Source organism: Petromyzon marinus, chromosome 10 (genome assembly GCF_048934315.1).
Source record: "Petromyzon marinus isolate PM22_M1 ecotype Great Lakes invasive population chromosome 10, UKy_Petmar_22M1.pri1.0, whole genome shotgun sequence".
Taxonomy (NCBI): Eukaryota; Metazoa; Chordata; class Hyperoartia; order Petromyzontiformes; family Petromyzontidae; genus Petromyzon; species Petromyzon marinus.
Genome location: NC_133676.1, coordinates 5,161,494 through 5,183,855, shown reverse-complemented (window position 1 = coordinate 5,183,855; position 22,362 = coordinate 5,161,494). Strand labels below are relative to the sequence as shown.

At 50.7% G+C, this 22,362-nt stretch overlaps 1 protein-coding gene across 1 annotated transcript in view; it reads left to right on the top strand.

Moving 5' to 3' along the window:
• Positions 1 to 22,154, top strand: part of LOC116941054 (rho-related GTP-binding protein RhoN-like) — a 30,826-nt gene extending 8,672 nt beyond the window's left edge. The window contains exons 3-5 of the mRNA XM_032951648.2: positions 4,014 to 4,123; positions 13,716 to 13,847; positions 20,255 to 22,154. Of these exons, the coding sequence (XP_032807539.2) occupies positions 4,014 to 4,123; positions 13,716 to 13,847; positions 20,255 to 20,539 (527 nt within the window). The 3' untranslated portion in view covers positions 20,540 to 22,154. The remainder of the gene's footprint in view (positions 1 to 4,013; positions 4,124 to 13,715; positions 13,848 to 20,254) is intronic.
• Positions 22,155 to 22,362: the final 208 nt, after the last annotated feature.

Below are 22,362 nucleotides of genomic sequence, written 5' to 3'. Positions count from 1 at the left end.
AAGGCGATCACGAACAATGTACGCGGCCGAGCAGTGAGCGGGTGGATGATGAGCTCTCTGACAGCGTGTTTTGGTCGCGTTCCAAGTCCGGTACATTGTGCGTTATAAGAATTCGCTGTTTCGCGATTAAATGTCGGCGCTCCGATTCATTACTGGACATTGGCTAAGTCGATGCGATTGATAACTGTCATTTGCGTGGCGGGAGTGTCTGGGGAATGAGACGGACAGCTCATACTTGCGCACGCTCCTGGCTGCATGCTTCACGTCCTGTCGGTCAGCCTCGGTGACGTAACACGGCGATCATTTTTCTCGTAAGATTTCCCAGCCGTTGTGGGGTTTTTTTTTCTTTACTTTACACATCCCTTTGTCATTTGATTGCTGGACGAAAAGCCTTACCCGTGCTGTGTCGGTCGTGGTAGTCGTTGGAATAATACATCAGCACCGCTGGTCAGTGCCGGCTGAACTTGCGCATATATCGCCCGCGACCGATGTTTCGCCTTGGCCGGGGATCTGCGGAACACCGGGTTCAGAGCCCACTGCGGGAACGATCGCTGTGCTGTGGCTTGCACGCATCCAAGCAATCTGGGAGGTGTCATCGGGATACATTATTTCGTTCATTGTGCAGAAAAAGTGACACGTGGTATCAGTGGATTTTATTTGTTTAAAGTGCCTGGGTAAAATATTCTTGTTAACTTGTAATTTCTGAACGATGTTCTTTTTTTTACTTGAATTGCCATAGCAGTGGCAGCAGCGTTGAAGCTGTCACATGGATTGTGCAAAAATTAAATCCATCGCGCTGTGGAATAACACGAAACTCCACGTGCAGTTTGCAGCAAAGCAGCAATAGTTTATTCAAAAAAAAATGTGAGATGACATTCTGAGGACGTGAAACTTATTCACCAATTTCAACAGCGTTTGTTTTAATTTTTATTTATTTATTTCGGGGTTTTTTTTGTACCATTCTGGTGCTGGAATGCGTTTGAGAGGCATGAGAAAATCCGGCGGAGCCCAGGAGGCTGCTCGTTCTCCATCATCTCGACCCCCCCCCCCCACCATCATCATCATCTCGCCCTCCCACCCCTCGGGGGAGTCTGCAACCAGCCAGCTTGAGCGGTGTTTGTTCTTCACAGAGCTCAGCCTGCACCCTGACCCTCGGTGGAGAAAACCTGCCCACTAGCTCTGCAACGCGTCCTTCGTTGTGTGCGCCGCGCCTTGTTCGGCCACGGTGCCCCAGACGATTCGCTCCCACGCGATAGGAGCATCCTCAGGAACTGCTCCTCAGCGTTTGATTGCAAAACGTCGGACACCGCGCGGAACAATACGCGGTTTAACCCGACAGCGCATCAGAGAGCGGCTGTACATTACAATGGCGAGAACCTATGCGGTAGAACCTGCTTTGAGTCACGACCTTTCGCCTAAAACTTCCTGCGGAGGGGCAGACGCCTACCCCCCCCCCCCCATAAGCGTTCGCGATCCCGTCCACCTGCTCGCTAGCCCCTCGCCTTACCTCGTTTATTTTGGAGAACCAATTTTTTTTTCCCCCCCTTGTCCGACTTATTGTTTATTTTAAGCCGACGACACAGTCGTGCTTCGGTGAAGTGTCACTGCGCAGCTGCGTTCTTGGCTTTAGAAATAGCAGATGAGAGCAGGGTGGGCGCTGGCTCACCAGGGCGAGCGAAGCAATCCACGGGGGTGGTAATACTCCGCCACAGCGGCACCGATCATGCGCCGTGCTCGTTGGCGGGGACGGAGGGGCGCCGCAGCAAGGAGCAAAGGTTATCGCGAATCATCGTTTCCGTGGACTTGAAAAAGTCGGCGAATTTGATTTCCCGCCCACCCGCAGTGTTGTGGCGGCGTAATCGCATTTCACTGTGACCCTTGGGCCTTGGTCAGGGTGACACCATTTGCCGAGTAAATATCCCCATTCCCACAGCCCTGCCAACTGCTGCCCGTCCCCATCTCCGTCCCCCCTTCCCCGCCTCCTCAATTCCCCCCCCCCATCTCTCGTGCTGTTCGTGTTAAAATACTTCTCGTCCCGTGATGGACACTTAACCGAAAGAAAAAAAAGAACGCCCCACCACTGCAGCTCGAGGCATTGATCAACCGCGCGCTGTCGGGGTGAAGGGGCAGCACTCACGGGACCTGCGTGGCCGTGGGCAACTGTCACATGGCACAGGAAAGGGAGGAAAGTGACGGGGGGGGGGGAATATTTCTTACAAACAATCCCACGGTGCAGCTTTCCCAAGTACAGTTTGGGTCGTTACCACGTGTTGTTCGTGTCGTTACCACGTGTTGTTTGGGTCGTTACCACGTGTTGTTCGTGTCGTTACCACGTGTTGTTCGTGTCGTTACCACGTGTTGTTCGGGTTGTCGCGTGGTAACGACACGAACAACACGTGGTAACGACACGAACAACACGTGGTAACGACACGAACAACACGTGGTAACGACACGAACAACACGTGGTAACGACACGAACAACACGTGGTAACGACACGAACAACACGTGGTAACGACACGAACAACACGTGGTAACGACCCGAACAACACGTGGTAACGACACGAACAACACGTGGTAACGACACGAACAACACGTGGTAACGACACGAACAACACGTGGTAACGACCCAAACAACACGCGGTAACGACACGAACAACACGTGGTAACGACACGAACAACACGTGGTAACGACACGAACAACACGCAGTAACGACACGAACAACACGTGGTAACGACACGAACAACACGTGCTAACGACACGAACAACACGTGGTAACGACACGAACAACACGTGGTAACGACACGAACAACACGTGGTAACGACCCGAACAACACGTGGTAACGACCCGAACAACACGTGGTAACGACACGAACAACACGTGGTAACGACACGAACAACACGTGGTAACGACACGAACAACACGTAGTAACGACACGAACAACGCGCAGTAACGACCCGAACAACACGTGGTAACGACACGAACAACGCGCGGTAACGACCCGAACAACACGTGGTAACGACACGAACAACACGTGGTAACGACACGAACAACACGTGGTAACGACACGAACAACACGTGGTAACGACACGAACAACGCGTGGTAACGACCCGAACAACGCGCGGTAACGACACGAACAACACGTGGTAACGACACGAACCACGCGCCAGAGAACTACGGAGCGGCACAACCCCCCCCCCCCCCTCATGCTCCCCGTTGAGGTCCAAGGGCACCCGCTGAGCTCGAGCGCGACGTGAGCGGGGATTTCGGCGTTCAAGGGAAATGAATCAACTTTGCGTGCGCTTCGCCCCGACAAGGGGACGTGGCGTTCTAGACACAACGCACACGCGGAACATTAACGGGGCCGTCACTTAACCTGGTTAGAAGGCAATCTGATGGATGCTACGGACGCAAAGCGGATATGTCCTTCGCCGTTTGGAAAACAACCACTGTTTAAGTCTTCATGGTGGGATGAGTCATGACATTAAAATTGATTTTCCACATGAAACGTACCTTCCAAATCCATTTTATTTGTGTATTAATACATCCATGTCAATAAGAAGGCCAAAGTTAAACGGCTCTTTACTTAAGTGTTCACAAATAACGCACGTCAACCCCGGCCAATTCACTGCGAAACGAAGGCCTCCAACATGCCGTGCAAGCCGCGGGGATTGTTTTGGCCATACTTCACCGTGCTGGTCAAAGGAGGTTGGAGAAAGGTGGGGAGGGAGGGGAGAGGGGGCAGGCAGCACCAGTCATTTCGCCAGGGCCTGGAGTCAAGCTAGGGTGGCCAGGTTCACGCCACTGCTTGGGAATTGTATTTAAAATGCGTGGCAATATTTTAGCCACGGCTGACAAAGGCTGGAGAGAATGAGGCAACCGCAGCATTGAACGTCACCATTTGCACGCAATGTACGGCCGACGTTACATCTGCGCATGATTAATGGTGTCCCAACGCGGCAAAAGCACGTCATTAAAATCTGCTGCTGCTGTTCCTTCCCTGTGCCCCGAGGGTCGCCGTACTACGACAACGTCCGGCCACTCGCCTACTCGGACTCTGACGTGGTCCTCATCTGCTTCGACGTCGGTCGCCCCGAGACACTGGACAGCACCCTCAAGAAAGTGAGTGCAGCCCGCGTGTACGGGCACAGGCACGTTCCTGCATCGGTAACAAGGCGGCAAAAGCGCAGGCCCCGCAATTGCTTTGCTCGCGCTGCTGCGCTCGAGAATGTTTTGGCCTACTCCTCCACACTGGCGCACGTGTCTTGGAAGATGCGGGTCTACCCACACCTTACCCCACCACGCGCGAGCTGCCAACCAACTAACCGCGGTTTTGCTGGGTGGCGAGCGACGGTGGGGAGTGGGAGTGGGGGAGTGGCGGCAGGATTCCAGCAACCTGCAAACCGCCGCGCCGGGAGATTGAGCTGACCCAGCGACCTCTGGATCGCACGTCCAGTGTGCTACTCATTATATTCTAGGTTCGTTCGGTAAAGTCACGTAGATAGAAAACAAAATAAAAAAAATAAAAGCAAAAAACCCACGACGTTTCGATCGCAACGCAAGCGGTCTCGCGGTCGAAACGTCGTGGGTGTTTTGCTTTAATTTAAAATTTTATTTTTTATTTTCATTTCTATCTACGTGACTTTACCGAAAACAACCAAGAATGTGAGTTCCTGCAGTCACGAAAGTTTTCGGTCAAAATGTAACTGCTACTCATTACACAACTGTGGCAGCATCCCAGATAGATAGACGTACAACACAATCGCTCGTGCACGCGTGCCGAATTTAAACGCCGCGTTGCTCACCGCTGAGGCAGCAAACCCAAGCGTGCCCGCTGTGTCACAAGACGCGCGATGATGCATGCACCCGCCACACGCGCGCACGCACGCACGTGGGCAAGCAGTGAATGCCTTGGCCCCGTATTGAAGCTTTCCCATGACGAATGGAGCCATCACTTTGAATAAATCCGTTAATGCAAACCGCGGCCGCACCGTAAATCTACGCCGTAATCCGGCGTTTGCCGCGGGCACGGCCTGTGCCTGCTTGCTCGTGGCCGAGGCGGTTACAGCGGCGATCGGTGCCACTGCCACGCGGCGGCACGGAAACGCCACGGCGGTGGTGGCGGAGGAGGAGGAGGAGGAGGCGTAGAACCGCTCGCCGCCGCTCTGTGTTGCCCACGTCGCCGGGGGCCGTCGTCATCGTTGGCTGGGAGGAGAGAGAGCGCTCACGTGGGCTGTTGGGCTGCAAGGTGCCTGCTGAGCGCTCGCGGAGCAGCGGTCGGCGTTTGTTTTTTTTTTCTTCTGCGGGAGAAGAAAAGAAGGGAAAGTATTGTGTGCACGCGCGTGCGTCAGCACTTGTGAAAGCGGACCGGGCCAGGTGTGTCGCGATCAACATCCGCACACCTGTGCGCCGACGGCGTTTAGACGTTGGGACATAAACAGATGACCTTTCACCCCCTGTGTTTATTCCGCAGGGGGTTAGGTTTACCGAAGTTGAGTTTTGATCCTTTGTAAGAACAGCATTTCATCAATTCACGTGCTACAAAGAAGGATCGTTTGCCCGAAACGTCACCCATTGTATACGTTTCATTGAGTGGCAGGGGGTTAATTGACGGATGTGTTGAGTTTTTTTTTGTCGTTGGCTATGCTTGTGCACTTCCACCGATGCAGCTGCATCACCAAACAATTTGTTTAATTTTTTTAGTTTCCTTAAATAACAACTTGGGGAGCCAGCGTCGGCCGTGGCATTTAAAGGGATAATCGACAGCAAATGGCATTGCAGTGCAATTCATTAAACATCTCTGAAGCGCGCGCACTAACCCACTGAACGCTTGCGCTGATGGAATAGAGCAATTGGGAGCGCAATTGATAGTGCCGCGTGCACAGATTCGTCAAGAAGCTTCGGCGCAACGAGAGACCCGCATCGTGCGAAGGATTGTGCGTCAAATCTGCCGGGGTCTGGCCCCCATCGGAAAGTTTCAACTCGCGTCCATGAAATAACCGTGAAATAAGTATGCCGGATAGACACGTTGGCCAAAAAAAAATGGACACCACCATCATGCTCGAGTGCAAAGCACTTTTGAGTGATTCTTCCCACCTCCGTTAATAAGGTCACTGTAACAAGTTTCGGCTCTGAAATGCGGTTATCAATGATGTGCATCGTCGTCAGCATCGCCAGTAAAATCAATCCACCGCTGGATGAAGGCCTCCCCAAGCCCTTGCCCTATTGCTCCCGGTCCCGTGATGTAACGGTCCACTTAACCATCTGCACACGAGCTGCTTTCGCTGCTCCATAGCGGCCGTACCGTAGAGATGCTTTTTTATGTTTTACAAAAAGAAAAAAAGCCGTCACCCGATAAACATTCACTGCAGCAGCACAGTTTTACCGTAGCTGCATATTTGGAGTTTGCGTGTCTCTCTCCCCGTGGTCTCGTGGATTTTTCTCCGCACGATAAGCCCCTTCGTCTCGCTGTCATTTGTGGCCAGGTCGCTTCTGAAACATAGCTCAGTGGGGCCTTACCTGGTAAATATTAAAAGTTTGGTTTAGTTTAGCTAAGATACCAGCGCTTACCAAACACGGCGCGTTTATTTACAGAGGCCTACAGGAGTGGCTTACCTTGCCGACGGATGGCGAGTAAAATTACGTCGCTCAATGTAACGTTAAACAAAGAGGGTCACAGGGAACAGCTGCACAGCCGTCGTGTGTCCTACTGTCCCACAGCTAACGGCCGGCAGCTGCTGCTGAGATTGACTGCATGGAAGGACGGGGAGAGTCACCGGTAAACCATTAACAAACTCTAACGGCATCCATTAAGGGCGGCTCTTTGCGGGTGAGTTCACGTGGATTTCCCACGTGAACTCGATAGCCCGCTGGTCAGCCTCGTGTTATCGCGGGAGATATCCCCGGTAACTTGGGTTGAATTTTATTTTAATGAAAACGGAACCGAAAAGTTGAGGATTTAATTTGAAGTGAGCGGTTAGCTCACAAAACAAATCATATGACCAGTCATGACAGCCCCTGTATGCCAATCCATTGCCTCCTCATCACTCTGGTCAGTGCGTATTGATTGGTGAAGGCAGGGAGCATAGTCGTGGAAATGTAGAAGTACAGTACAACAATGGATTCTGCTCCACTGCTCTCCGCTGCTCACAACATAGAGCCCACCAGGCCCTATGGCAAATACCCATCCAAGTACTATCCAGGCTAAAGCCTGCTTACCAGCCTTGAAACATGTTCAATCCAAGTAAAAATAAAGAAGATGTCATTTTACAAAGATTTGTTTTATTATTGCTCCACCAAACCGCACCAACCAACGTGGTCACGTACGTTCAAATAACCCGCATGACCCGCACTGGATTATAGGACACCCATCATCCAGCAGTGGATTGACAAACAAGGTCGTACTTGCGCATGTGCAGAGGTCACAGGGGCACTGCGGTGCCAAGATGTTAACTCCCTCGCCTGGTATACAGGAGGTCGTAGGTTCAATCCCGACCATGACGCCTGCTGCTCTATATTTGAAATTCGCATGGTCTCCCCCTGGTAGTATGGATTTTTTGTCTGGGTCCTCCGTTTTTTCCCTCCACATTTAAAAAACATTGCGTTTAGAGTAATTGGCTGCTATAAATTTCTACATGATAAGCCACTTCATTGAGCTATCATTTGTGGGATGGTTACTTCTGAAAAAAGATCTGCATAGCTCAGTGGGTAAAATAGAAAAAAAAACGTGTTTAGTTTAAATAGTTTAGTCATGATTTGTTTTACAATTTTCCAGGGGAGAGCATTTGAGAGTCTGGCTTTAAAGTGCCCAATGTTCCCTTTCGCGGGCAGTCATTATCCGTTGACTGTTATTTTGCCGAAATTCAGCGACGCGGCTTGGTTATCAATAAACCGGTAGCCGGAGGTCCTGCGTCCATCACTGGAAAACTATAAATTCGCTTTAAAGTTTAAGTTTGCATGAAACTGAAAATAAATCTGCGAAAATGTGCCAATTATTACAATGCACCAACCCCAAGTGACAAATTTGCCTGTTTATCTTGTGACGTTTTTTGTTTGTAAAAGTTTTTGGTGATATATTTTTGCATTTCCTTCCAATTACGGCACTCGCCTCCCACTTGACCGGATTGATAGCCTGTGCTTTGCGCTTCGCGGTACGATCTCGTCGAATATGCCAAAAGACTTCTCTATTTGTCTCAGTTGAATAATCTCCCCGTGTTGCCCTGAGTTAGCCGAGATAGGTGAGTTAGTATTTATTAAGTATTTTTAGTGAGCCGGCCAGGATTGGGCAAAACTTGGCACACTTTGCACCCAGGCAACTGGAGACCACACTGAGGAGGCCTTATAAAATATGGTGTCATTTCAACGTATAACGGTCACTTTTCTGCGCCATCTGATAGTTGTGTCAAGCTCATTATCTCACCGTTATCCACCAACCCCTCGTCCAAGCAGAAGCACACCTAGGAGGGGGGGTAGGGGGTGATGCGGGGGAGCAAACGGGAAAGTTTCCCCCCAGACATTTTAGACAGGCATTCTGCATCATGGACCATTTTTTATTTTTTATTTTTCATTAATGTAAAGTTTCAACAATAAAAAGAGTTATTTTATATCATCAGGTAGCATTTCTGCATTCCGCACATGCTTTTCACGTGAGTTCCTCTCTGCCGCTTCCGGCCTTCCACCTCCTTCGCTGCTGCTGTTGTTATTGACCGCGTTATGCCAAATCTCTTGTTTGCTGTGCCTTGCCATCTGCTCTGAGATCTTCTTCTTTTCTGTCTAGCGTGTGTCAGTTTCCATTGCTTCAGCTTTCGTGGTAACCTCCTTGCGGTATCCATCCCCCGTCGATGTCCACGAACAATTGTTTGACCCATCCGGAAAATTCTTAGCTGAACACGCCATTGCCTTCACGTCACGGGCACCTAAGTCACGCATCATCAAACCCGGACCATTGGAAAAAAATATATATACAACCATCGGTTATGATCTTCGCGGGCCCGACATTTGAGAGTGTGGCCACCGCAGCGCTGCTAAGTGGCTCATTTACAACGCTGTGGCGGCGGCGGCGGCGTAGTGACTTCCACGGTGTTTATCGTTGTTACCGCTGCCCTACAAATAAACTGCAGTTCATTTGCCCCCTGAATCTGCCCGGCTCCTAAACAGCGATCTCCCTCAACCGCTGCTCTCGCGCTCGCTCGCTCGCACAGGCCGATAGACATCTGCTGACCTGTTGCGCCCCTTATCCGTGAAGTGTCCACCGAAAAATGCGCCCATCGTGCATTCGTTTTTTGAAAGAGGGCGAACCTCGCTTGCCACGTCATTTGGCATGAAATGTTGTTTCGTATTTTTATTTGTCTGAGCCACGGCTATGCAGGTTATTGCGGTTGAGCTGTTGTAGCCTCCACGACGCGTTTTCAGGTCGTTCTGATTTTAGGGTGCCACGGTGGCGGGATGTTAACCACCTTGCCTGGTATGCAGGAGTGCATGGGTTCGATCCCAACCCTGACGCCTGCTGTATACTTTGAGCTTGCGTGTCTCTCTCTCCGTGGTCGTGTGGACTTTTCTCTGGGTCTTCCAGTGTTTCCCCTCCACATTTAGACGCATGCGTTTCGAGTATGTGGCCTGCAATAGATTTGCACGCGTTAAGCAAACTTCGTTGAGCTATCATTTGTGGCTAGGTCGCTTCTGAAAAAGAGCTACATAGCTCAGCGGGCCATACCTGGAAAAAATAAAAAATAGTTGACTTTTAATTTTAGTTCACGAAGAAGCTCCCAGCGCGTGAAGCGAAACGTCGAATGCAGTGCGGAGCATCACAAGGCGCGACCCGAACAACACATGGGAAGAGCTGCAAAAGCAGAGCCGCTTATCCAGACTCTGTTCGTCTGTCCGCCCGCAATACTTTTATCGTAAAAAAAGGCACATCGGGCTGCGACGAACAGCTGCTGCTGTAACGGCGGCATTCAAAAACTAATCTCGAGAAATGTCGCCGGTGGTTGTGGAGGTTCGATTGATTGGGTCACCCACGGTCTGCAGACAATCGCTCTCCATTCCGGTGACGCTGCGCCCCGCACCCTTGGGAGGACAAGGGCCTCTTGAGGGCACATCTGTCGGTGAGCGACTCTGAATATCCTGTTCACCACCTCCGCCTTCATTCAGGCGTCCTGACGACGCTTTGCATAATGCTTGCTCGACCGTAACACTGGACGCGCGCATTGAGAGCAATCGGAATTCCTGCGTACAGTATTTGTAGCATCCGCGCACCTGTACAGCCCCGTTGTCAATCCACTGCTGGATGATGGCAGCCCTGTAACATGCCGGTTATTTGACCATGCGTCTGCGCGCTCGGTCGTTCGCGTTTGTCAAAGCGCCACGGTGGTCACGCATCCATGCCCTGTCCGAGGCTCAAACTCGCTGAGCTTTCCGAGACCCGTGGCGCATCGCAGGCGGTTTTGCTCCGCGGCCGACGCAAACGTCGTTCGTTGGCTCTCGCGCGCCTCACGCCTCTCGCAAGGAGCCCGTGCAGTCGACGTCTTGCCTCGAGAGGTTTTTTATTTGTTTTGTACCTCGGTTGTTCTTGCCCGCAGTCGCGTACTCCCTGCTGGTGCGAGCTCGCGTCCACGGCATAGGCGCTCAATTGTCCGCCTTCCACCACGTTAGACGCGAGCGGCGAAGCGTTCACGCTGACGTCTGCCGACGCCAGGCCTTCTCGAACTCTAATGAGGTGCAAACCGATCACACTCAACGCGCTGCCATCTCTTTCGCCGCCCCGACTGCCGCGGAGGGGGGGGGGGACGCCATTTAGAAGGCATCTCGTTGCAATAGCTCTCCCGTGTGTTTGTGCCTGGTTGCTGCTGTCCAAAGCTCACAGGTTGTGCAGCGAAACGTCGGACATCGCGCATCGGACAGCTGCACGGTGGTAGAACCGCCAACGCCCGCACAGTGTCATTTTATTCGAAGGCACTATCTAGACGTATGAAACATCTGGCTTATGGCTTGGATGTTTGTTTATTTTTGTTACAGCTGTAACTGACGCTTGACAGACTTCCTGAAGCTCTTTGTTCTATTCACGAAATATGTTTATTGAAGAAATGTCCTGAGTTTATATTCTAAAAAGGCCTACAGAAAGGAAGCATTATTTGTCCCTGAGTAGAGGTAAGACAGAGAATGATGGCGATCGTGTAAATGTGTTGTAGTTGCTTGATAATGCCGCCAATTGAAGTGTTAAACTAAACACGTTCACACTTCTTCTTTGGTTCTTTCGGTAAAGTCACGTAGAATGAGAATAAAATAATACATTAATAAAATAAAATAACACAATAAAATTCTCACGACGTTTCGGCCACAACACAAGTGGCCTTCAGGTGAAAGGAACAGACCTGTCATCCCGACAGGTCTGTTCCTTTCACCTGACATTGAAGCTCTGTCGTCCCGACAGGTCTGTTCCTTTCACCTGAAGAAGGCCACTTGTGTTGTGGCCAAAACGTCGTGAGAATTTAATCGTGTTATTTTATTAATTTATTACTTTATTCTCATTCTACGTTCACACTGCCACGAGTTTAAACCAGAGTAATTCACCGCAGTGCAAGTCACGGTCACAGTGCCCTCCTCGTCCTCCTCCTGCTTCTCCGCTGGAAGTTCCCTTGTTGCACGGAGGTAGTTCGACCGCTCGAATATTTTTTCTCTCTCCACGCGCTCCTATTCTGTGCCTCTTCCCTCGTCACAGCCCCGCTGTCCTCATATCTCGATCCACCCACCGTATGCTTCATCTCCCTCCTCCTGCCCCGCACTGGTGGCAGCCCCCTCTAATTCCCCTCTAATTCCGTCCTCTTGTGTGCCCCTTCTCGGTCTCCTGAAGCTGGCAAGCCCTCTCTAGCCACAAGTCTGGCTGCCGCCTGATGAAGCTGGTTGTAATTACTGGTGAAACGTCGTACTCGGATTGTAAATGTGGTGGCTTTGCTCCCCAGTATAACGAATTGTCATGTTCCGTTTACGTGACATACCTTACCAATTGGCTGGGTCGGGTGGTGGCTGGTTTTACAACACAATTATATATTTACGCAATCTAACCCCCAAAAAAAACCCTGATGGAGCCCCCTCTACGCCCATCCTCTCGTGTGCCCCTTCTCCGTCTCCCGAAGGCCGATACGTCTCGTCCCTTCAGCGCCTTGTCACGCCCGCGCTTCGCCCATCGCCTCGCAAACTGACGTTGCGGCATTCCCTGATGGGCCACCAGCCGCTCCCCCTTCCGTTCCCTGAGCGCCCCCCACACCCCCCACTCCCCGACGTCACTCGCGGCTCCAAATCTCCGCGTCCGCCTCCCCCATTTGTCCCCTTTGCCTGGCACCGCACTGCCCCAGAACGCGCCCACGCCTCAGCGCGCCTTCTGGTGCACGTGTGATAAATAAAATAAGTTCATAAATAGTAGAAGCGAAATAAGCAGACGCTGCCACGACGCCGTCGGTCCTTCCTCGTTCCCGCAAGGCTGCTCCGGCTGCTGGCAGCTAGGGTTGCCACCAGCTAGGGATGCCACGTGTCCTGGATTTAACGGATGCTCAGCACTCCCAACAATAACACTGTGGGCTAGAAAATAAAATGAGCGTCCGTATGTAGTACACGACGTTTAGGGCAATGGCCCTGCTTCTGCAGCACACGTATCAAGGAGAACAGCGTTGTCCAAAACTTCGCCTCTCGTGTTAGTTTAATTTTTATGGCAGTGTTATTGTCGCCATGTGTTGAGTTTTTGTTGTTGTGTGCTAGTGCAGCGCTGCCAATGCGGTTATTGCAAAAAAAAAAAATTCCTTGGTAGCTCGTAATAACAATAATAATGCACCACTCGAGACAATGCATTTACAGGTAGTCCTCCTCTCTTGTGGTATTGTGAGATATTCTTCTCGCCATAGTCAGGTCTTGGCCTTTTTGTCCCTGAAGAGGTGGCAATGCGACTGGCAACGTGAGCCATCCGTGCGAAGAGTGGAACGCATTCCCCTGTCAATCACCCGTGCAGTCGGTGACGCAGCGTCCGAGTGTGCGGGCGGGGCATTTGCACCGGGCCCCATTAGCCTGAGGGGCTCGGGCACCGGGCTACAAAGGGGGGGGGAGGAGGCAGAGGAGGGACGATAGCGAAGACTTATTTATGTATTTGGGCGCCAAGTTCATAATCAACGTCACACGTTTAGAGTATTTGGCAGATATACATTTCCACGTGACAAGCCACTTCGCTGGGCTATCGCTTGTGACCAGGTCGTTTCTGAAAAAAAGAGCTCTATATATCAGTGGGACTCACCCGGTACACTAAAAATAGTTTAATAGTATTTGATCTTGATTTAAAGCTTTCGTGACTGCAGTAATTCATATTCTTAGCTCTTTCGGTAAAGTCACGTTGAAGGGAAACAATAAAATAATAAAATATATATAAACGCCGTGAGAATTTGTATTGTTTTATATATTTTATTATTTTATTGTTTCCCTTCAACGTGACTTTACCGAAAGAGCTAAGAATATCGTTTTTGATCGTTTATTTAATCGCTTGCACCAGGGCCCATGCTGACCGCAGTGCCACTGTGCACAGCCTGTCTTAGTAATCGGTTACCTACGCTACATTCGGATTTCATGCTCTCAGTTATTAAGCCCTTCGCCAAAAATTGGGAGCTCTTTCAAATAAGCGCTGACTTAGCGGGGGGGGGGGGGCGTGTGGCGGTTGCGCGCTGCGCTCGGTGTGCAGTGGCAGGCGGAGTCGCAGGAGTTCTCCTCCAGCAAGGTGCTGCTCATCGGCTGCAAGGCCGACCTGCGCGTCGACCTGGCCACGCTACTCGAGCTCTCCAAGCAGCGCCGCATCCCCGTCACGCAGGAGCAGGTGACGTGAGCACACGCGGCGAGGGGTGGAGGGCAGCACGCTGCCTCGTGCCATCCAGCACCACGGCCCGACATCCCTCAGCCCACATCCCTGCACCTCGGCAACCCCCACCCCCTCACCTCGTCAGCTCGAGCCCCCTCTCTCTCCCCCCCCCCCCCGCAACCCACATCCCTACACCTCACCCCCCCCCCACCCCCATCAGCCTGAGCCTCCACTCTCCCCCCATCCCTACACCTGGCCCCCGACTCCCCCCATCAACCTTAGCCCCCCAATCAGCCTGGAACCCCTCCCCCCCATCAGCCTGAGCCCCCACTCTCCCCCACATCGCTACACCTCGCCCCCACCACCACCACCACCCCCTTGTCAACCCGCACCTCCGATGAGCATGGTTGGCTACGTACGGTGTGAAAGAAGTTCAATATACATACAACCCGAGCTCCCTATCTACCCAGCAATCTACATCGCTACACCCCCCCCCCCCCCCTGGAACGACGGCGAGCGTCGCCCTGCAGAGAGCAAAGACACCGAGGTGTGGGGTGTGGCAGGCGCTGGCTTATCACCACGAGCTGCCCCACAGACAGGGGACCCCCCCCCCCCCGGCCCCCTTAGCCCCCGCGCTTAGCCACGGACATTAAAGCGGCGCTGATGGGCTTTTGCATCGGCGAATGCGGTTAATCGCACGTGTGTGGTTTGCAATGATTTTTTTTTTCTAGAGTGTAATACATACTCTTAAAAATATATATATATATTATTTTCATACCCTGCATGTGCACGAAACGATATACACACGTAATTACTGTTTCCAAGGTAGGGATTTCACCTGCGGCTTGTATACATAATGTACAAATTATGGCTCACATTAAATATTTAGAGTCGCAGATGCTGGGTTTTTTTAAGTTGCCGAAAATATTCACATCGGGCCAGACGCAATTTGTTTGTAGTTTTTCTTTCTTCGTCGTTGATTATTCAATCGCATAAGTTGCGTTATGCCGATATATTTACTGGGGGTGCAGAGGGGGGGGGATGGGATGTCGCTTGGGCGTGGGGGAAAGGTGGAGTTGGAGATATGGAATTGGGGGGGGGCAGGGGGGGGAATCACAAAACTGGAAGGGGTTTGAGTTGGTTCTGTGGCAGTGGGGGGACGACGGCTGACAACTGCACATGCTGCTGCTGCTGCATCAGAGGAATGTCAAGGATATTCGGCCAAACAAAGGCAACAAACACGTCGTGCCCTATCAAAATAGAAGTCCTAGCAGATGGCGGAGCAAAAGTTCCGAGACTGTCATAAATCATTAAGCATCATCACCATCATTGCCCTGTCTCATTTCACCGTTAACAGAGAGCCACTTAGCCCCTCCCCCCCCCAATTTGATCTTCCCATTAGCACGAGGGAGGTGTGCGATATTCCTCAAGTGTCTCCTGAGCGATTGAGAAATTAAATTAAATGTACGTCGGGAGAGCAAGCACGATGAAAGGATTATGATGTAATTTTAGTGGAGTTTAAATTTTGATTTAAAGCTTTCGTGACAGCAGGGATTCATATTCTTGGTTCTTTCGGTAAAGTCACCACGTAGAAGGGAAACAATAAAATAATAAAAATATAAAACAATAAAATTCTCACGACGTTTCGACTGCAACACAAGCAATCATCATCAGGTGTGAAAACCACAGCCATGTGTTGCAGTCGAAAGGTCGTGAGAATTTTGTTGTTTTATATTTTATTGTTTCCCTTTAGTGGAGTTATTATTGTTGGAACAACATCGGACAGTTCATCACGTCCTTCTGCCAAATGGATTGCTTATCACCATCTGAATGATTTTACTTTCTGAAAGAAATAAGACCCCCTATGTGTGTTTTTAAAATGATCTCCAATGCAGCTTACAAGCAGGGCCACACAGAGAGAGGGGAGGGGAGGTGGCGGTGGCGAGGCAATAAAGACAACGTTCCCTGGGCCTGGCACAAAGTGAGCCCCCACACTCCAGGCCTGTCGGTGGTGGAATTAAAAAAAAAACATGCATTTCTCGAGTATTTAGCTGCTATAGATTTCCACGCGACAAGCCACCTCGTTGAGCTAGCATTGGCGGCTAGGTTTCTGATGAAAAATAACTAATAGCTCAATGGGACTTACCTCGTCAAATAATAATAATGTCGTATGTATTTAGTTGTGGTTTGTTTACCTTTCCTATGCTTAGCACTCCTCTCATTTTTGTTGCATTGTTTGTTGTTGTAACTTTCTGACCCGCCCCGAGGGGACATCTGTGAAAAAAGACCTTCATAGCTCATCGGATTGCTCGAGGGTACATCGAGATTATGATTCATTCTGGAATAAGGAGGCCCACACCAGTTATTCCACCACGGGCCTCCAGAAACCTCTGGCTGGCCCTGCTTGCAAGGGAGGCAAACGCATGCCATACTACACACGTTTGCTTTGCTTTGTTTGCACAGCAGTGAATGCCAACTTTGAAACATGTTCTGTTTGCTTTGTTTGCACAGCAGCGGAATGCCTTGGTTTAAGAGGTGGATATCTACCGCACAACACGGGGAGAATGAACTTCAGTTAATAAACCAGCCTCGCGACGGGGAATTTAACCAGGTCACAGGGATTTAGAATGACCTATCGGATTTTAACAAAGCCACCAAGGTTAAGATGGTATCTCCGTTTTCTCTGTCGTCAATACCTTCACCTGCCAGTCTGTACAAAGGCCCTCATTGAGCTGGGCACTTTCTAATTAGCTGTGGCTTGTACCATTTCTAGTGAAGGGTGGGGGTGGTGGTTCTGCTATTGGGTCATTCTCCCGGTCACAACCCACTCATCATCCACCTGCCCTTGGTTCTGTTGAACGTACTTGAGCGTTCCTGCTGTGAAACGTAAAGCAAAGATAGCTCTCGGTAAAAATTCACTGTTGTGAATGATAATTAATGCATTTTTTATGTAATTTCAGTATTGCAAAAATTGGCGCACGAGTTATTTTATCCGGGTAGAATGGCCGCGCAGTGGTTAGCGTGCTGCACTACAAACCCGGCAAACCTGAGTTATATTCCCAGCCATGACTAACATGAGTTAGATTCCCAGCCATGACTAACACGAGTTATATTCCCAGCCATGACTAACATGAGTTAGATTCCCAGCCATGACTAACACGAGTTAGATTCCCAGCCATGACTAACACGAGTTAGATTCCCAGCCATGGCCTACTACGAGTTAGATTCCCAGCCATGACTAACATGAGTTAGATTCCCAGCCATGACTAACACGAGTTAGATTCCCAGCCATGACTAACACGAGTTAGATTCCCAGCTATGGCTAACACGAGTTGGATTCCCAGCCATGACTAATACGAGTTAGATTCCCAGCCACGACTAACACGAGTTAGATTCCCAGCCTTGACTAACATGAGTTAGATTCCCAGCCATGACTAACACGAGTTAGATTCCCAGCCATGACTAACACGAGTTAGATTCCCAGCTATGGCTAACACGAGTTGGATTCCCAGCCATGAATAATACGAGTTAGATTCCCAGCCATGACTAACACGAGTTATATTCCCAGCCATGACTAATACGAGTTATATTCCCAGTCATGACTAACACGAGTTAGATTCTCAGCCATGACTAACACGAGTTATATTCCCAGCTATGGCTAACACGAGTTAGATTCCCAGCCATGACTAACACGAGTTGGATTCCCAGCCATGACTAACACGAGTTAAATTCCCAGCTATGACTAACACGAGTTAGATTCCCAGCCATGACTAACACGAGTTAGATTCCCAGCCATGACTAACACGAGTTAGATTCCCAGCTATGGCTAACACGAGATGGATTCCCAGCCATGACTAATACGAGTTAGATTCCCAGCCACGACTAACACGAGTTAGATTCCCAGCCTTGACTAACATGAGTTAGATTCCCAGCCATGACTAACACGAGTTAGATTCCCAGCCATGACTAACACGAGTTAGATTCCCAGCTATGGCTAACACGAGTTGGATTCCCAGCCATGACTAACACGAATTGGATTCCCAGCCATGACTAATACGAGTTATATTCCCAGCTATGGCTAACACGAGTTAGATTCCCAGCCATGACTAACACGAGTTGGATTCCCAGCCATGACTAACACGAGTTAAATTCCCAGCCATGACTAACACGAGTTAGATTCCCAGCCATGACTAACACGAGTTAGATTCCCAGCCATGACTAACACGAGTTAGATTCCCAGCTATGGCTAACACGAGTTGGATTCCCAGCCATGACTAATACGAGTTAGATTCCCAGCCACGACTAACACGAGTTAGATTCCCAGCCTTGACTAACATGAGTTAGATTCCCAGCCATGACTAACACGAGTTAGATTCCCAGCCATGACTAACACGAGTTAGATTCCCAGCTATGGCTAACACGAGTTGGATTCCCAGCCATGAATAATACGAGTTAGATTCCCAGCCATGACTAACACGAGTTATATTCCCAGCCATGACTAATACGAGTTATATTCCCAGCCATGACTAACACGAGTTAGATTCTCAGCCATGACTAACACGAATTGGATTCCCAGCCATGACTAACACGAGTTAGATTCCCAGCCATGACTAACACGAATTGGATTCCCAGCCATGACTAATACGAGTTATATTCCCAGCTATGGCTAACACGAGTTAGATTCCCAGCCATGACTAACACGAGTTGGATTCCCAGCCATGACTAACACGAGTTAAATTCCCAGCTATGACTAACACGAGTTAGATTCCCAGCCATGACTAACACGAGTTAGATTCCCAGTCATGACTAACACGAGTTAGATTCCCAGCCATGACTAACACGAGTTGGATTCCCAGCCATGACTAACACGAGTTAGATTCCCAGCCATGACTAACACGAGTTGGATTCCCAGCTATGGCTAACACGAGTTATATTCCCAGCCATGACTAACACGAGTTAGATTCCCAGCCATGACTAACACGAGTTAGATTCCCAGCCATGACTAACACGAGTTAGATTCCCAGCCATGACTAACACGAGTTCGATTCCCAGCCATGGCTAACACGAGTTAGATTCCCAGCCATGACTAATACGAGTTGGATTCCCAGCTATGACTAACACGAGTTCGATTCCCAGCCATGACTAACACGAGTTCGATTCCCAGCCATGACTAACACGAGTATATTCCCAGCCATGACTAACACGAGTTAGATTCCCAGCCATGGCTAACACGAGATGCGAGAGATATCTGAAACTGGTTCTATGCAAGTCCACCCTCTCCCACCACTCTTCACCATTCCACATTGACCAGTATGTTGAAGTTATGGCCTTCATCCAACAATGGATTGACAAGGGCCTGAAATTATTATTGCTATTATTTGATTTATTTATGTTATTATTTTTATTACTGTTTGTAAGGCACCCCTGAGAGCTGCATCTAGTGTTTCTACTCCACCCCCCCCCCCCCCCCCCCCAAGTCATTGCTTCACTCAGCCCTGGCAGCTTGGCTTACCTTGTCGGAGCCTTTGGGACCATGAGAATCATTCAAATGAATGGGCCTATTGAGCTGGAGTGTGGGACCCGGTGCCCCAGAGAGAGCTGCCAGAGCCTAGGAAGGCTTTTTGAACGCGTTTCAAAGCATTGAGTTGCTTGCATCGGAGATGGGGAGGGAGGGGGTTCGCAAAGTTAACCAAGAATTCTGCACCGTTGCTTGGATAAGCATTTTTGCCAAAACAAAGGAAAAAAAGCAAACCCATTAAAACAGAATTCAATACATTTGCAATTTGTCCTCCATACACGTTGAAATAACACAGTCGCGCTTCTTCGCAGCAACGCAATTATGGACTCTGTCAGCATGTCAGCAACTGTCCCTCTTGGCTCTTTACAAACGGTGCCCAAGGCGAATAAAAATCCCACGACAACTCGCCACTTCCAGGCGTGCATTTCAGCAGGGTCCATCCAGGTTGGCCACCATAAAAGTATTTCCACACCCAGCACACAACATCCAATAAACATCTCCCAGTAACCTACCACTGATTCCCCCACCAGCCCTTTCGGATTATAGTTATGAGCCACCTATGCCAGTCTACCAGCGACCCAGACAAATAAATTCCCATCAGGCACACCACATTGAGTCTTCCTCTCACAATGGCCGCGACTTCTCATCGTCACTTAGCCACTTCCAGTCGGCTCGAGGATATTCAATTGAGAAACTTAAGCCCTGCATTCGCCACCCCCCCCCCCCCCCCATCAGTATTCCTCGTCCATTCTTTTTGCCCGCTCTCCGCTGAAAAGTATCCACGTTAATTACAAAAGTCCAATTCTTTCCGAGCGCCTTTCCCCTGGGAGATCGGCCGCCGTGCCAAAACGTCCGGGGGGTGGGGGGCCTGCCGACGTTTCACGCCCCCGACACGTGCCGTCCGCAGGGGGCGGTGGCGGCGCGCCAGCTCGGCGCGGCGGCCTACGTGGAGTGCTCGGCGAAGCTCTCGGAGAACAGCGTGCGCGACGTCTTCCACATGGCCACGCTGGCCGCGCTCGGCCGCCTGCCGCGGCACCTGCTCAAACGCGGCCGCTCCCGGCTCGAGGCGTCCACCGCCGCCGCCGTCGCCGCCGCCGCCGTCGCCGCCGCGTCCCAGACGCCGCGCGAGACTCCCATGCCGCAGCAGCGCGTGGCGCGCAAGGAGCGCGCCAAGAGCTGCGTGCTCATGTGAAGGAGCGCCGGAAGGCCCCCGCGGGATCGGCGGATCCGCGCGCCGGAGACTCGCGGGATGCACCGCAAAAGATGTCGTGAAAGAACCTTCCTTCCTCGCGTGGGTCGCTGTTTGATGGATTGAGGGTTCTCGGAACCCACCAGCCTGCCCTCCCCCCCGCCCACACCGTGAGGTTCAATCGCTTCACTGTAAGTGCCGTTGGTGGGGGGGGGGGGGGGGCGGGGGCGTTAAGAGCCAGATGTTGCCGATGAAGGTTCACGGATAACTAAACGCGTTGTGGTAATGTGAACGAAAATATCTTTTATTATTGCCGAGGTATCCGTGTCTCTGTCTGCGTGTGTGCGGACCCGCGATCTGACGAGAGGGCGCGAGTTCCATCGCACGGGCGCTCCTGGCGAAGGAGGTTGCCCCCTGCCCCCCGCTGACCCGCCCGCGCGACGTTTAGCGGGCGAAGTTTTTGCAGCGGCGGTCCTTGCGGGCAAACTCAAAGCTCGAGTTGTGAAGATGGAGCTGCCGTTGCGCGGCAATGTCGTCCCAACACAAAGAAGAGTTACGTGCAATACAGACGCTTGGTGTGCCGTGGCTTATGCGTCACCCTACAATCACCGCTCCATTTAAAAAAAAAAACTTAGATCGACCGGCCGTTCCAAAGGTATAGTTTTCTGAGACGATGAATCCACCTCAAATCTCTCCGTCGTGTTAAATGTGCTGCAAATTTCGAATGTGTTTCTTTTTTAACAGCTTCTTGCTGCTGATGCTGCTGCTGCTGCTGCTGAAACATAACTTCTAGTTAGCATTGTTGTTTGTGTGCGTGTGTGTGTGCTCGTGCGCGTGATATTTATATGACGATAGCGTTATCGTGACCGTGCAGTGATGCGACATGTAAATCGGTCAGCATTGGCAAGACAGCGCCGTTGTCACCATCTTTTCTCTCGGTAAATTACACTTCAACAAGGAAACCGCGAGCGTGTCATCTCGCGAGTTAATGATGCTTTTCACGCGGTCTTTCGGACGACGCGCGCATTTAAAACGTACATGTCTCCTTGAGTGTTGGCATACTCCTTTCCGCGTTAGATGCTCACAGCGCATTTCCATGACCACTGGGAAGTGGGACGGCTCGGTTTGAAAACCAGGCTTGCGTTTTCCAGGGCAATCCGACCAATACCGCTTTTTCCACTGGCACATTCGATCCAGCCACGTGGGAGGTTTTCCATCGGCTGCAGGAACTAAATTAAACTATTGTTTTTTTTATTTTACCAGGTAAGGCCCGCTGAGCTACAGAGCTTTTTTTCAGAAGCGACCTGGCCACAAATGATAGCTCAACAAAGTGGCTCATCATCGTGTGGAAAGGTCGGGGTCAGCAGGGGGTGGGTAGTGGGGGAGGGCAGTTACTGTGCTAAGTGCTCGGTCCGTGCCAGCTTCGTGTCTCATCATGTGACGGTGTGTGGGACACGGATCCCAGCGCGATCCAGGGTCGTCCCTGCACCGGTTGGTCATGGAAAGGTGGCGTCGGTAATTATGTGGTGTGTCGGTTCTCGTGTCGTCTTCATCTGATATTTGGCGAGAATCGGATGAAGCAAAATTACACTCAAATAAAAAAAAACCCTCAATTGAAGTCCATTAGTCTGGTTCTACTTCCCTCTGTAAGCATCACGTACGCGATGGAATGCAGAATATTGTCGTTTTGTGACCGTTGCAAAATATTAACACAATACAGTAGTGATAATAAGAACAGTCGATGTACTGTTGGCAGGATTTACGGCGTCTTTAACATTGCGAGCATCTGTGGGGTTGAGAACGGATTTGAAGCCATGGGGCAAACC